The sequence below is a fragment of the Desmodus rotundus genome, chromosome 6 (assembly GCF_022682495.2).
Source record: "Desmodus rotundus isolate HL8 chromosome 6, HLdesRot8A.1, whole genome shotgun sequence".
In the NCBI taxonomy this organism is placed as follows: domain Eukaryota; kingdom Metazoa; phylum Chordata; class Mammalia; order Chiroptera; family Phyllostomidae; genus Desmodus; species Desmodus rotundus.
Genome location: NC_071392.1, coordinates 116,782,961 through 116,798,619, shown reverse-complemented (window position 1 = coordinate 116,798,619; position 15,659 = coordinate 116,782,961). Strand labels below are relative to the sequence as shown.

Here is a 15,659-nt window from a genome sequence, read left to right as displayed (position 1 = left end):
ATAATGAGTGGATTGGTCTTTTGTCTTTCTAGTTTGACACTCAAGCACTCTGTCGTGGAGGGCACAGATCACAACAAAGGAGCTTAACACTGCAGGCTCAGTCAGGAACTTAACTCCTTTCCAGGAAGACCCAGGATAGAGCTAAGTCTCAGGGTTGCATCCTCTCAGCCCTGATGGACTAAAAGGTCAAGTCCTCTGCCACTCACCGCGCCATCAGGCAGGTCCTTTAAGTTAGAGGAGCCTCCTGCTCCACGTGTGCAAAATGGGGATGCTCACAGCCACCAGCTGCACTTTGTGAGACGACGTGTGTAAGAGTGACTGTGCCTAACGTGGTTGGGTTTGCTATGTGGGAACAGCTAGTTATTATGGTCTTCTCACCATCGCACTCAGCACCCGGCCAACGTATTTGGGGTCACCTCTGCGGGCCACGTCGGTAGCAGGGTCACGGCGGAAATTCAGACTGTTATCCAGGATTGAGAGGCAAATGTTCAGGATGTCTCCTTCAAACTGTCCGAAATGGAACCATATATTACAATGAAAGAAATGACAAGCAATGTTGGCTAATTAAGGGGGTGGGGGCTACGCTGCTGAGAACCACGTCAACAGCCTGGGTCCTTTCACTGCACGGCCTCCAGAACTGAGAGCTACCGAGGAACAACCACCTCACCCATCCTGCAGATTCGTCCAGAGCTCTTGTGACACATGAGACCTTATGCAGAGGCCCCTCAATGAACAGGACTCTCTTAGTGTCATGAACTAGGGAGCGAATCACTCAGCCTGTCTGGGCCTCAGTTGCTCCTCCGTCTGTATAGCAGAGGATTGGCCCAAGCTCATCTTAAAGTTTCCATTTAATGCTGACTATGATCTTCAGCATATTATTTATACTCTTGAGGAAGTAATAATAAAGATAAAGTATCTCTCTAAATGAGGTATTTGGAGGTATTTTCACAAAATAAGACTTATTTTTAGCCAGTATTTCTCAGATGGAGAAGATCAAGCTCTCTCTTGCCTTGGGGTCCTTGCAAGTCTTATTCCTTCTGCCTTCAACGCTCTTCTCCAAGACATCTATCTGGCTCCCTTGCTTCCTTTAGGTTTTTGACCAAACGTTCCATCCTGGGAAAGGATTGCCCAGACCATGCCATCAAAAGTAGCCCCTTTTCCACCTGTGGATGCATTCTGTGTCCTCACCCATTTTTTTCCCTTTCCAGTGAAATTTGACACAGAACCCCAACATATAAAATGTATCACAGACTGCAGTGGGGTCTGGAGGTAGGCAGAATATGCACCTGCCCGTCTCCTCCTGCATGTCCAAGGCATCCCACCCAAGTTACCCCAATGCAAGGCCTTCATTTGTCTGCCAGAAGAGAAATGGTGGAGGAAATCTCTGAGAGTATTTTAGGCTGAGCAAACCCGGAATAGGGGGACCATAGTAAATGAAGGACCTTTGGAAGGTTAAATGAGCACAGCAAGGAAATTTGATGACATTCTTATGTGGAATGAATGAACAGAAACTACATTTTTGCCCCAAGTGTCTCTACTGAAACTTATCCTCATTTGTGTACCGTGGCAGCAGTACCACTTCACTGCACTCGTTTAATTATGTGTCCGTTTCGCCCACTAGATGGTGATTCTCTCAAAGACAAGAAATCTGTCTTTTCATCTCCTGTATTCTTACTGTGCAGCCAGGGTCTGGCACAGAGTAGGTGGTCAATGAATGTCATCTGAATGAATGAATAAATAAATAAACTGATAAAAGGGCAAGCAACTAGATAGATTTGGGAACTTCCACCTGTCTGTGTGGTCAACTGCTGAGCTTCTTGGGCAACAGGGACATTAACCCCAGCCTCCCTAGGACCTTTTTACCTGTCCAAAGTTCCAGCCAACCATGTTAATTCGATTCGCACTTCCCACAAAGATGGCTCCAGAATCTTCCATAACGTACTCCTCTCTCTCAGCCTGGTTACTCATAAAGACAGCATCCGCTGTTTGACAAAAAAAATCAGATATTAGGGGTTAGAGTCCTACAGAGGACTACAGAGACCAGTCCTCCTTCCACTCTTGAGTACTGCCCCTGGGAGCTGGAGCAGGTCATACCTGCAGCCTTCCCCCCAATTTCCACTGCGGAAGGAAGCCTTGGGCTATAATGCTTCCAACTCATATTGTGGGAACTATGAGTTTGAAAGAGAAGCTGGGATGATCTGAGAGTGTGAAAATGAGAAACTTCTTTTCACACTCTGAAAATATTGCTTCTTTAGGGAAAAAAGCTATCTCTATGTCACACAATTGTACTGCAGTCATTGTCCCTTATGATTACACCACACTTTGCAGTTTGTGAAAGATCTGAGATTCCTGCAATACCCCCAGAGGAAATAGCAGGATGTCCATTTAATGGTGAGGAATTTGAGATTCAAAAAGGCAGAGGGATTGCCCAGACTCACGTAGCCAGTTAAGTGGCAGAGTTGGGATGCAAACCTGCAGCTTCTGACTTCTAGCTTCTGTGCTTTTTCAATATCCAAAATTAGGAAATCAAACCTGAGCCCATGAAAACCACCCACCTCATCTCCTTTCTGTGGGGCATCACTTAGCTGATGGCTGGGAGTGTGGGTGACCAGGTGCCTACCTTGCAACCAAGGGTTAAAGAGCAGTATGAACGTCCCAAGTTTCAGGGTAGCATTATTGCCATGGGAAGAGATCTGCATGCTCAACGTGTACCATCCTATGGGTGCAGTGGCAGGACTGGAGATGGAGATGGTCAGAGTGCTGTCCCTCTGGTGCACGAGCTGTGCATTCCAGCCACTGCCACTTGACACACTGGAAAGTGGAAACACAGCCTTCGTTCTGGCCGATTCTGAGGGGGACGGCCCTGGAAAAGAAGGTAGGGTCAATGGAAACCAAGGAGTGCCGGCCGGATGGTGGGGAGAGATCAGATTCCAATACAACTGCAGGGACCCTTTGAGGGATGTCATCCAAGGAAGCACATTATAGCACTGAGAACACCTGGAGAGACCATGCAGGCCAAATTCCTCTTGATTTGAAGGTTAGGATTCTTGGGTTAGGAGACAGGCAGAAACTTGCCCAAGGTCACGCCAAGTCAATGCAAGGCCACATCAAGTCAATGGTAGAGCTGGGCTGGAGCCCAGAGACCAGTGACCCCAGTGTCACCAGACCGACCCTTGGATGCGTAGCCCCATGGGTTACTCAGGTGTGTGTGTGGTGGGCTGGAGGGGAGCAATGAGCAGGTACCTGTGGAGGTTATGAACTCCAGACTATCTTCATATCTAAAATGTTGGCTCAAGGTCAATGAAAAAGAGAATGATTGGCCTCTTCGCAAGACGACCACCTGGCTGTTGTACTTGTCTGTGTGATGCTCACGCTGGTTGGCAGCCGCCTGCCAGTTGATATTCTGGAGTCTTAAATCTGTGAGAAAGAAAAGAGAAGAACTTCAGAGGCAAGGAATAGTGGCATGGGGAACAGGTTTACGTTACCAAAGGGATAGCTCTTAGGCAGGGCTAGTCAGGGCAGAGCCAAACTTCTAGCAAAAATCGCATTAAAATTCAAAGATCCTGACTCAGCATAGTGAGAACTTCACAACTTATTCCCCTCTGTCCTTTCAGGCAGCTGAACCTCTGCATACACTATGCACACCGCTGCCCCTCTGTTGCCAACAGGCTGCTTCCCTCGCTGCCTGGTCAGCTGTCCCTCAGCCCTCCTGGAGCAGGCCATGTGCTCAGTGTGGCTTCCCCTAACCAGCCAGGAGAACTGTGTAACCAGAGCACCTGCATTCTGTCCATTTTTAACACCATTACTTGGTGGATGGGGGCTCAAGTAGAATTGACAAGAGGTTACTTTTCTCAAATCCACCACCCTGGTTTGGCTTGTTTGCTTTTCCCTTTGCATCTCCCCAGACACGAAGTGCCTTCTACTGTTCCAACAAATGTTTGCTTGTGCATTCTATACTTTCTATGCGCAACACCCTGGTGTTGGCCTGGGCCTCTGACGCTGGGGAGGGCAGCAGGACTCTGAGCAGCATTTGTAGGCCTAGAGACTGAACTTCCAAATGCTCACTGGCAGGAGCAGTATAAAGGAGCAGGTCAAAGGCCCATGAGATCTCCAGAGACGACCCTGAAGACCAGCAACTCGAAATTCACTGCCCACTCTCACTTCCTCTCACATGATGGTGGAGGTGATGGAGCTAAACTGAGAAGAGTTTATGAGAGATACCACGAGGTCCGAGGAGTTTTGCCTATGTAAACCTTTAAAGAGTTTTACTCCTCTGAGTCATGTTTGAGACATTTCATCACCCAAGCCTCTGCACAGAAAATCTGACTTCTGCCTGGGTGATCAGACACAGCTAGGAGAGTGTTGGGGCCCATCCCAGGGCCAGACACAACTTCTCTTTATAAATGTGTCTGTCCCTCTTCCTCAGAGCCTGCCGTCTTGATTTTTGTACTCCCACACCTAGCGCACTATTGATTACGTTGGGACAACTAGACAAACAAACGAATGGAGGGATTAGATGGACAAGCCAACAAAAACTAATGTCATGCAATGACCTTCGTGACTACAGCTCAAGATTTAGTCCATAAAAAAGGTGAATATGGGGGATTCTTTCAGTAAATATGTAGAGAGCACCTATTATTTATAGGACACTAGGTTAGGCACAATGTGGGCAGTGTAAAAAGTATGAAAAGAAGTTTTAACCCTCAAAGAACTTCAGCCGTGGGTAAGACAAGCGCATAATGAATGGTGGAACAGGGTAAATCCCATCTCCCCAGTAACGGGTGTCTAGGAGATGCAGGCGGAAAGAATCACTTTCAGCTGCAGGGACCAGAAAAATCTTCATGAAAATGCTGGACCTTGGAGGAAGGGAGAATTTTGTCAGGTGCAATGGAGCAGCCTGCACTCCAGACAATGGGGAGAGAGGCCAAGGCCCAGGGGAGCGGGTGTGTTATTTGGCTAGAGTTAAGAATCTGTCCAGAAGAGAAAGGTGAGGCAAAGAGAGCGTGGCTCCAGGGCAGGCCTGAGGCTGGGGCATCCCTCCCTCCAAGCAGCTTTGGACAGGGGCAGAGAGAATCATCACAGATACTGTTTCAGGTGAAATCCAGCCAAGCAAAGCTACTGGAGAGGGAGGCTCAGGAGGTGATCCAAACCACCAGCTCGGGGTACTAAAGATTCACTTATTCACATATCTTTCATTCATTCATGCATTCATTCATTCAACAAATAGTTATTGAAAGGATAAATTAATCGGTTTTTGCACAAGCTCAGAGAAACTAAAACATTCAGGCAATTGACAAGTATCTATTGAGTAAAGAGAAGGACAAAGGGAGGAACAAAAAGACAGAGGGAGGGAAGAGAGAAGATGAACGTTCCTGTACATAAATATTGAATGGAGAGAGCCCAGGTCTTAGACACTCTCTGACAACCCTGAGCTCCACATGGCTTGTAAGATACTAGTTCTCTCTGGGACAATGGCCCCACCGTGCAACCCCCCGCGTCCTCCCCAACCTTGCTCACTACCATCTGTGCATCCCTGCCAGTTGAGACTTGGTAGATCTTTGTTCCTTGTCTTGTTTTAGAAAAAACAAGAACCCTGAGGAACATGTGGGTTCAGATAACATGACCCCCTAGAGATTCTTCACCCCACTCCCTAACGTGAAAGGATGCGTGTCTTCTCCCCAGGTGAAGCTCACCATTCCAGACCATGAGCTCTTTGAAAGCAGAAAGAATGTCCCCTGACAGCCTCTGCCAAACACAGCTTCAAAGGTCCACATCCTTCTTTGTTCTGCCAAGGGTTATGCCCCACATGTTGTAGCTGTGCCCACAGCAGAGGCTTGGCCCTTTCATTCCAGAGACAGTGGCTCGTCCACAGGGAAAACGATGAAGAAAAGACTGAGCTCCCAGGACTGGGCTGCACAGTCCCAAATGACAGGCACTCTCGGCTAGGTCATCTCTGCTTCTCCTGACACCAATCAGGAGCCCTGGTACTAAACAGCCTGCTCCCCATCAGGGTGCTTGTGGGATATGCAAGGCCTCTCTGGGCTGGAGGGTGAGGAAAAACAGGACTCGGATTTGCCATCAATCTTTTGCCTGTCAACTGCCACTAACAGTGTGCAGAGCACTTTACATACCATCGATGGAGCCCTCACATAAATTAGAAACTGATGTGCAGAGAGATAAGCATCTTACTTGAGGTCAACACCCAGTGACTGGCAGAGCCAGGGTTCTGAATCCAGGTCTTCCTGGCCCTTCCCTGTTGCTGTGGTCCCCAGTTCTCTGCCTGGAAGGGGGACCCATGCAGGACCTTCAGTCCAGAAGGCACCTAATGGGTGAGGGTCCCTTACTATGCATTGTCTTCCCCTCAGGCATTGGATCCTGACAGAGGAGGGAGCGAGCACCTGGAAGGGGAAAATGTGCTCCAAGAGGGAGTTCTACATGGGAGGGGAGTGGGAAGGGAGCAGCCTCCCTCTGGGTTTGGGAGCGGGGTGGGGGACAGAGTGAGAGCTGCTCATAAAGCCTCCCCTGTGGTTTCTGAAACCTCTCCTTCCACTCGCCGCTACCCTTGGGCACCAGCACCCCCTAAACCCGAGGACTGGCTTGGCCTGCCCCCAAGTCAAGGATCTGATGATTCTGTCTGTGGATTATTTAGGCTCCATAGTGTCCCCTCCCTCCCTCCCTTCGACATAGCAGTAATCACAGCCCCCTTTGCCAGAGTGTTTTGTGGAAGGGGAAGGGCAGGTGTGGGAAAGTACACATCTAAGTTTACAACTTCAGGGATAGTTATAAAACCCAGGGCTGTCTTCTGCACCAGCCTGATGAAGGGAAGTAATAAAACGAGACTTGCATCGACCCTACAATCGACTCATTAGCGTACATACTCTTAAAAACATCAGCGGGAGGAAGTCCTTGGAGACAGGTCATATACTCCCACCCTCATCCAGATATGAGGACATGGGGGCCTGGAAGGTGATTCGCCCACAGAGGGACATCTCTGGACTCTCACTCCAGTGCTGGTCTCACAATGGAGGCCCCCTCCCTGAGAATATCAGTGCCCCCAGCGGTCCTAATGTGGCAGGACTGTGCTATGTCTATGCCAATGCTCACTTGCTCCTTCTTTCTTGGTAATAAAATCCCCCGTATTAACGGGCACTACATTTTCCAGGCTCCCCTGCAGCTGAGGGTCACATGAGTGAGTTCTGGTCAGTGGCTTGCAGGAGGAAGTTAATGTGTTAACTTTCAGGCAATCTCTTTTTAAAATTTTTTTAATTGGGGTGAAATTCACAGAACATAATATTCACCATTTTCACCATTTTCAAGTGTACAGTTGAGTGGTAATTAGGACATTCACAATGTGTGCAAACATTAATCACCACTATCCAGCTTTAGAACTTTCTCATCATCCTGTAAAGAACCCCCACTACCCACTAGAGGTCCCTCCCCATCTCCCCCTCATTCCAGCCCCTGGCAAACACTAATCTACTTTCTGTTCCCATGGGTTTGCCTATTCTGATGTTTCTTAGGAATGGAATCATGCAAGTGTGTGGTCTTTGTGTCTGGTTTCACTTAGCATGGTGATTTGCAAGCGGCATGCCACAGGAGTTTTTAAAACATGCAATACCTGACTATTCAGTCAGGGCCACTGACCTCTTTTCCCTGAGATTGTCAAATAAAACAACAACAACAGCCAATGCAACAATAGCTGTCCAGTGTGAGTGAATCAAAATTATACTGATATTTTTGTCAGATCGGCAAAAAAATGATATTTTTTTGGTGTGCTGAAGAATTTGAGAAATTAGTTTATGTGTGCCATGAGATGAAAAAGGTTGAAAAGTATTGACTTAGCATGTTTTACTCTTTTAAGTTTTTAATTTTTCAATTATAGTCAACATTCAATATTATTTTCTATTAGTTCCAGGTGTACAGCATAGTGGCTGGATGTTTATATAATTTATGAAGTAATTTCCCTGGATTAGTCTAGCGCCCACCTGGCACCGCTGCAGTTATTACAGTACTATTGACTATACTCCTCATGCTGTACTTTACATCCCCGTGGCTATTTTGTAGTTGCCCATTTGTACGTCTTGCTCCCTTCACCTTTTCCACCCACCCCGCCAAGCACAAAGTTTTCAAGATTTACCCACGAGGGAGCATCAGCACGCCATTGAACAACAGGGGGTCAGGGGCACCGGGCGGCCCCCTGCACAGTCGAAAGTCTGTGTATAACTTTCGACTCTCCCAAACTTAACTACTAATAGCTTACTATTGATTGGAAACTTTACTAAAATATAAAGTTGATTAATATATATCTTGTATGTCCCATGTATTATATACTGTATTCTTATAATAAAGCAAACGAGAGAAAAGAATGCTATCGAGAAAATCATAAGTAAGAGAAAATACATTTACTGGATTTATTGAAAACAATCCGCCTGTCGGCGGACCCGGCAGTTCAAACCCATGTCGTTCGAGGGTCAGCTGTACATCGATTTACCGTATTCCGTTTATCCACTCATCAGTGGAGTGCCATTTGGGTGGTTTCTACCTGTTGGCTCTTAGGACTAGTGCTGCTGTGAACATTCACACAACGCAAGTGCTTGTTTGAATACCTGCTCTCAATTCTTTCAAGGAAACCTCTTTTACAAAACAGTTGGCCAGTCCCCTTAGTCTGCTTACCCTCTCCTTCCATCCTGCTACCTGGACTTCGGGTGTGCTGTGGCCAGAGCTCTGGTGGCCATCCTGGACCATGCGTGGCCTGGGGACAGCCTTGTGGGGACTGCACGGACCTGGGCTCCTGGGGTTGTGCAGCTGCCTTATCTGCCCAGAAGTGCCAACACCCAGACCTACAGTGTTGGAAAATGTCAACTGCTGTCTCGTTTATTTCTCTAAGCCACTGTTATATGAAGATTCCCTGTCATTCATAGCCAGACCTAGTCATGTATACCTGGTGGCGTTACCTCCCAACGTATTCTGGGGTCCACTTTGGCAGGGGTAACGCGAGAAGCACAGAACAGATTCCAGACTGTGAAAGGGGGTTACTAGTCGGCTGTCTCAATCTTTATCAGCTTGGCTCTCTGATTGAATCCCCTGCAGCAGATAGGTAAGTAGCACTTGGCTGTGGGTGAGAGAGTGACTGGGATTTTTTCACTTCCTGTTCCTGGGAGGACCCCAGCACAGAGTTGTTGGCAGGTGGCCCTTCATGACGTAACTGATGCTCTGGGGGCTGTGTCTCCCCCACCTGCCCAGACCTTCTTCCTCATGTTTCTTCTCCAAGCAAAGACATATTTTTATCTCACAGATTCTAGAGTTTAGGGCTGATAAATATATTAAAAATCATCCAGCCAAGTTTTCAACTATTTTTAGAGACCACATTATAAATGCATTTTACGCAGTGTTTCCATACATGGGACTGTACCTGACACAAAGCTTCACAAAACACTACTAATTCCTACTCATCTTTTTCTCTTCTACCTCATTTTAACTGCTGGTCACAATCCACTAAACTGATTTGGCAAGCTGCTAACGGGTGACAAATGGTGGCTTGAAGAACAATGTTTGTGATCCCATATTCCCATATTACAGGTAAGAAAACGGAGGCCCTGACAGGGGAAACCACCTGCTGAGGTTACAGGGTCCTTTAGAGGCAGAGCTCAGCCCAGAATCCAGGTCTCGGATCCTGGTCACTGTGGGGCCATGAGTCATTCCCAGCGCGCCCCACCGTCCAGCCCTGGGCCCCAGGAGCCAGGTGCCTCCCTCTCAGCTCTCACCTCTCCTTCTTCTCTCTCTAGCCTGCACCATTTCCTTTCTCTTTCCCCCACATGCACACCTTGGCAATTGCTGGGCAGCACAAGTACTATGATGGCTTGGTACCCAGTTGGTAGAGAAGCCGGGCGTGTCAGTTGGTGGCTGAGTGGGAGGCCGGTGAGGCTCCCTGGGATGAAGTGAGAGAACCCTGGACTAGTGGTCTGGGAGGCTGAGGCCTGGTGGAGGTCTCAGTGTTTGTGGAATGTGCTTTCCCCCTCCACAGAAGGAGATACTGAAACCTGCACACCCTCGCTTGTGGGGTTACTATTGGGATCCAACGTGCCCCCATCACTAGCATCTGGGCCTCCAGAAGTCACGGCTGCAAATCCCTTGGGATCCCACACATAAGGGCAAAGGCTACACAGCAGGGATTGAGGATTTTTATGAGCTGCCATTGGGGAGGTCATCTGTGCCAGGCACTGCGCTAAGCATTTCCTTGCATTATGTCCTTTAATAGTCACAAACGCCTTCGACGTTATTATTCTCATTTCACAGGTAAGGGATTTGAAAGTCCAGTCAGGTGATGTCACTTGCCAAATAGCTCACACTCGGGCAGAGCCTGGACCCAAGCCCAGACTGGAAGCCAGTTTTGTCTGACCACATAGGACTCCAAGCTGCCGTCCTGCAGCCAACCAAAGTAGTTGTGGTGACAGTGACTTAGGATGGTTCCAGGAAGCTGCCAGAGAGAAAGGGCCACCCGTACCCTACTGCCTGCCTTGACATTACAGGGTCAGGGTAAGAAGAGAGGAAGGAAGAAGGACTCCTGGACAAGTTCACTTCCAAAGAGAGCTTAACTTGGGCCCGTGGCTCCCCACCCTTGCTGCACGTAGAGTCACCTGGAGAGTTTAGACTGGCCTGAGCCCCACCATAGACCAATGAAATTAGAATTTCCGGGTTAGGGACAGCACTAGGTTTTTTGTTTTTGTTTTTGTTTTTAACTCTCTTGGTGATTCTAATAAGCACCCAGGACAATCACTACCTTAGGCTGATATGTCATTTTATACTTATCAGAACTCCGTCACATTAATAATCTCACCTGAGCCACACTAGCAGCTCTGGGAGGGAGGTGGGGGGAATCACTGCCTCCTTTCTGCAAAGGCTAAGAACGGGAAAGGCCGACTCCTTCTGAAGCCATCTCTCGGCACCTACCAAAGACCCTAGGGCCTCATTCCCTCCACTCCTAAGTAACAGGGAAAATAATTTCCTAACTTCAGCTCACACCCCAGGCTGGCATGTGGGCCCTGGGGAGGAGAGTGATTGCCCCACCTGTGAAGCATGGCCCAGCAGGTTGGAGGCAGAACAGAGAGTTTATCTGAGGTGAATAAGAACAGCTCACTGGGGACTTGGAAATGTGTGAGGGGGCTGGTAAGGGGGCAAGGGAGGATTTTAGTGGGAGAGGTTCCCGAGAATCACCCTTGATTAGAAAATGCATGTCACCTCACAGGATTTTTGTTTAAGCTCATGAAAAGTTCCCCCAAATCAGTAAGTTGTGTGGACTTAGCACCTTATGAGTGGATTTTACAATAACCCTATTTTAGAGATGAGGAAACTGAGGCGCTTAGGTTAAGTAACCTGTCCAAGATCACTCAGCTGTTAAGGGACAGAGCTGAGATTCAATCCCGAGCTTGTGTCTGGGCTCATGACCTTTGGGCTCCTCCACCTCTGCGTGGGGTCCTAGGTAGAAAGTGGAAACGTGGGCAGCCCTCATTCCAGGTGGATGCGGCTGCTGGCAGGGCTGTGTCTGATGACTTGGGAGTAGCTGCTGCCCCAGATGAAAGAAAGTGGGAAGCCTGGGGTGGGGCTGGGGGGAGAAGAGGCAGCTTGTCCTTTTACAACCACTGAGTGCCTAAAGCCATGAGCCCCTGAACCCAGGGGCCATCTGCTTTCAGAGGGACCATAGGTATTGCTGTGGTCCATGTCGCTGAACCAAGAAGCTGTTGCCCAGTGCAGGGAGAACCCAGGATGCACCTAGATTTCCAGACCCGAAGGAGGTAGGAACCCAGCAGGAAGAGCCAAGAAAAGACGTTTTGTGGCAGACCCATGGCCTAGAATGGGACGGGTCCTCTGCAGATTGAGGAGGGAGGCCAGAGAAGGTGAGTCTGCAGCCAAGGCCAGCACTCGGCCCAGCAGAAAGCTGCCTGCCCCCGTGGTCAGAGCGTTAGTCCCCGGAACGGAGGTTCGGCCTTCCACAGGCAGAGGTCTGCGGTTCCTGTCTGAACCTTGAGGACTCTGCCCCTGACCCAGGACCTCCGAGTGGATTTGGGGCTGAGGATCAAGGCTTCCAGTCCACAGTGTGCTGGAAGTCTGTGTTCACAGCCTGCCTTCTAGTCCACCCTGGGGCTCTGAACTCAGTGGGTAGCAGGCAGAGGGTGCCACACTACAGTGGATCCTTGAACAACAAGGGCTAGGGGAGGTGAGGGGTGCTGGGGTTTGGGGGTGGCTAGGGGGGCCAGCGGCCCTCACAGTTGAAAATCTGTGTATACCTTTGCACTCATGGATTCCCAAATGGGGAGTCAACCCTTGAACAACTCAGGTTTAAATTGTGCAGGTCACTTTGGAAAATCTGTGTGTAAATGGACCCAGTACCAACACATGTTGTTCAGGGGTCGACTGTACTTTGTTCAGACTACTGCCAGGCCCTCCTCCACCCCGCACCCCCACCCCCAGCCCAGGAACCCCCCTCCACCTGGAGGCAGAGTAACTGAACCCCTGCTGACTCCAACAAGAAGCTTAAATTGGGAGCTGGACACAGCCCTCCCCAACACACTCACATTGACCTGATGGCCTCTGAGTCACACCTGCTGACCCAGCCACACTTACTTTCCTGTTCCCTCAGCCCAGAACACTCCTGACCCCGCAAAACTACTCCTGACCACATACTGTGAGCGCATGTGAAGAGAGGCCAAAGCTCACTTATCTCTGCATTCCCCACTGTGCCCACTGCGGCTCCTTCCCCTCGGTGTCCAATAAATAAACCCATTCATTCAAGAGACACTGAGCACTTCCCAGCTGACTGACTAGGAGCTGAGCTAGGAACTGCACTGCGTGTGTGGCAAATTGAAGGGAATTCAGGTATTCACTGGTCTGTTCCCCACCTATTTTATACTTTATTTTCTCCCAACTGGTCATTGTCTACATTCAGTGGTGACTTCAGAAGACCTCTGGTTGATTTAGATGTCGGGCTCTAATAGGGTAACGTCTCCCAGCCGCACAGGCCCTGACACACTGCGCCATTCATGGACCCACAGCGCCCGAAGAGTAAGACTGCGCAGGCCCCCAGGGGCTGAATGCTGCTGGGGCCCATCGGCCTCTGTCCCTGGTTTCCTCTCAAGGTGAAAGTCATCAGAAAGTCCGTCTACTTCAAGCCCTTCATCTTGCAATTGGGAGCCTGAGGCTCAGCGCAGAAGCTGCTGGTAACAGGGTCCAAATGAGAAACCAGGTTCAGCATTGCTCTGCCGTGTCCTGAAGAGTACACGCACTCATGGGTGAACTCAGCTCCAGTCACAGGACACAGTGGAAAGGGCTCTGCTGCCGACTTTCTGAGTGACTTGGTAAGTCTCTAATTAGACCTTTCTGGAACTCCTCCTCCCCCTGGATGGAGAGAGGTGGCCTAGGTGACAGCTGACATCCCTTTCTAGTAAAGTCTACAGGGTCCAAAGTTCCTCTTCCTAGCGACCTAGCATGTTCACACAAGGTAATAGGGGGCACAGGGGTAGGGAAGGGGGAATAGGTCCATTTTTTGCAGCCACCCCGTCCTGGTTTTTGTGATTCCTGAAGCAACGAGCATTTGCCTTTTGCACATTGCTCAGTGACTTCTCTGGCAAACCTTCCTGTGGCCCTAACCACCATTCATGGTATTTTACAGATTCGATTCATGCTTGTTTGGGTTTGGCAAGGCACTAGGCCGAGCATCCAGGACAGGCAGTAACTAGCATGTGGCTCGGCAGGGGTGCTGTCTAACAAGAGCCCAAATCATCGACAGTGACCGCAGAGCTAAAGAACCTGTGCTTCCTGGCGTTCTTATCCACCTGCCTTCCCTGGAGCTGCTTGTAGGGACAGTCTTTGGCACACCAGCTTCTGCTGCTACTGGGAGGTTCCAGCTCATCAAGCCACTTTCGAAAAGGCTGCTGGTGCTTCTGAATGTGTAGTTTACTTAGAAGCATTCCAGCGCTGCTGATGGTTTCTTTGAAGTCAATTCACAGGCTGTCACTCACTCACTGTTTGTAGCTCTGAGATGTGCTTTTCTTTGCTTGTGTTACTGACAGCTGGTAAAACTGCCTTGAGAAACATGGGAAGCAGGTACCAGCTGGCTTGACGCAGCAAAGCTTATCCATCTGCCTAAGGGGATGTAACCTCCAGCTGCGTTCAATACCCTGCCCATTACTCAGGACTACATCCCAAGGATGTTCTACCCCTGGGACCACGAGAGCCACTGAGAAAGAACAGAATAGTAAACACGCTAAGATCACGCCTTCAGAGCCTCCAGGGCAGCCGTCCCGAGCTAGACTCTCTGGCCTCTCAGGCTGGCCCAGGAGAAGCACGGGCTTCTAGCAAGGACCTGGTAGAGAAGATGCTCCGCACTCACCAGTCATGTTTCACCTTCCTCTGCCTCTTCCTCTTCTTGGGGCTCCACTGGGAATGGCAGGAAGAAGTGGGGAGACTGGCTGCCGAGGATTGCCTTACCATTTATAGAAGCTACACACCCCAATTAGAATTGTAATGAGGTGGGCGCGGCACCAGGCCATTCCTGTAGTGCCTGTAAACATTCCCCTTACGACATCTCGTCACCCAGTGGAAGGGAGCCCTCTTGTGCAACACTCGCTTGGGGAGAAGAGGGGAGATAAGAAAGAAAGAGTTCATTTTTGTGATTTTTTTTCAAAGATGAATAACTAGATTGCAGGGTTTGGGAAATTTTGTTGTCTTCTTGCAGTATCTTGTCCAGAGCTGGAGCTGAGAAGTCTCCAAGAAATGCCTCTGCAAAATTAGAAGCAGAAAGTGGCTTAGTCTTCTCTCACTAAACACACACGTTGAGTCGCTCACCACGGCTGGCCTGTTCAGGGCTGCAGTGTGCCCGAAGTGCGCTCACTTTTGGGTGGGAGTTAGAAGTGTTCAGGTCCAATGTGGCAGCCTCCTCTGTGGCTTTCTTCCCTTCTCAACGCACTAAGTAGAGGGAGCAATCAAATGAGGCGAGGCAGGTCAGAAAGGCATGGATGTGAGCCGCAGTGGGTTCACTCCAGACGCCATCTGGGTCAAAATGTCGGTTTGATTCCAGATTCGGGGGAAACTGTTCTTTTTAATGAGACAGTGGGGACAGCCACCGATCTTATAGTGGTGATATGGCTTCAACCCAGTTCCCCCACATGCTCTCTGTAGGACTGGAGGAGGGTAAGTCACAGACCCGCTCTGGGCCCAGGTTCCACATGGGTGGGGAAAAAAGGAGGAGAAGGAGAGATTCTGTTTTTCTACCTTTTTTTGTTTGCTTGCATGTTGTTTTAAGGGGATATATTTTTCAAAAGATCCTATTGTGAATATTTACCAGTACCAACATTTTCCGGGATAGACAAGGGAGTTTAAAAAACTGATAATACTTCAAGGATTCATGGCAGAGCAGAAATTTCTCAAGGCTTCCCCCAAGTTGGGGTGGGAATGAAGACCCAGCACCGTGATGACAAGATAGGGCCTTGAGGACGATGCGGGAGCACTGGATTTTGAGAAGGTGGGACCGAAGGGGCAGGTGGGTTGGAAAAAGAAGAATCTACATCTTCTCTCTCTGCACAACCTTTCGTACGTTGCAGGACCCCTGTTACCGTCTGTGTCTCCCTGGAAGCATTTGTTTGTGTCTGCTCCTCTCCCCCGGA

The 15,659-nt window shown here is 49.3% G+C and overlaps 1 protein-coding gene across 1 annotated transcript in view; it reads right to left on the bottom strand.

The window, feature by feature from the left end:
* The window catches only part of TGM3 (transglutaminase 3), a 40,855-nt gene extending 26,376 nt beyond the window's left edge, over positions 1 to 14,479 (bottom strand). Inside the window, exons 1-5 of the mRNA XM_045195038.3 lie at positions 14,387 to 14,479; positions 3,244 to 3,417; positions 2,621 to 2,863; positions 1,864 to 1,982; positions 379 to 507 (exon numbers count right to left, since the gene is read on the bottom strand). Coding sequence (XP_045050973.1) covers positions 379 to 507; positions 1,864 to 1,982; positions 2,621 to 2,863; positions 3,244 to 3,417; positions 14,387 to 14,393 — 672 coding nt within the window. The 5' untranslated portion in view covers positions 14,394 to 14,479. The remainder of the gene's footprint in view (positions 1 to 378; positions 508 to 1,863; positions 1,983 to 2,620; positions 2,864 to 3,243; positions 3,418 to 14,386) is intronic.
* Positions 14,480 to 15,659: the final 1,180 nt, after the last annotated feature.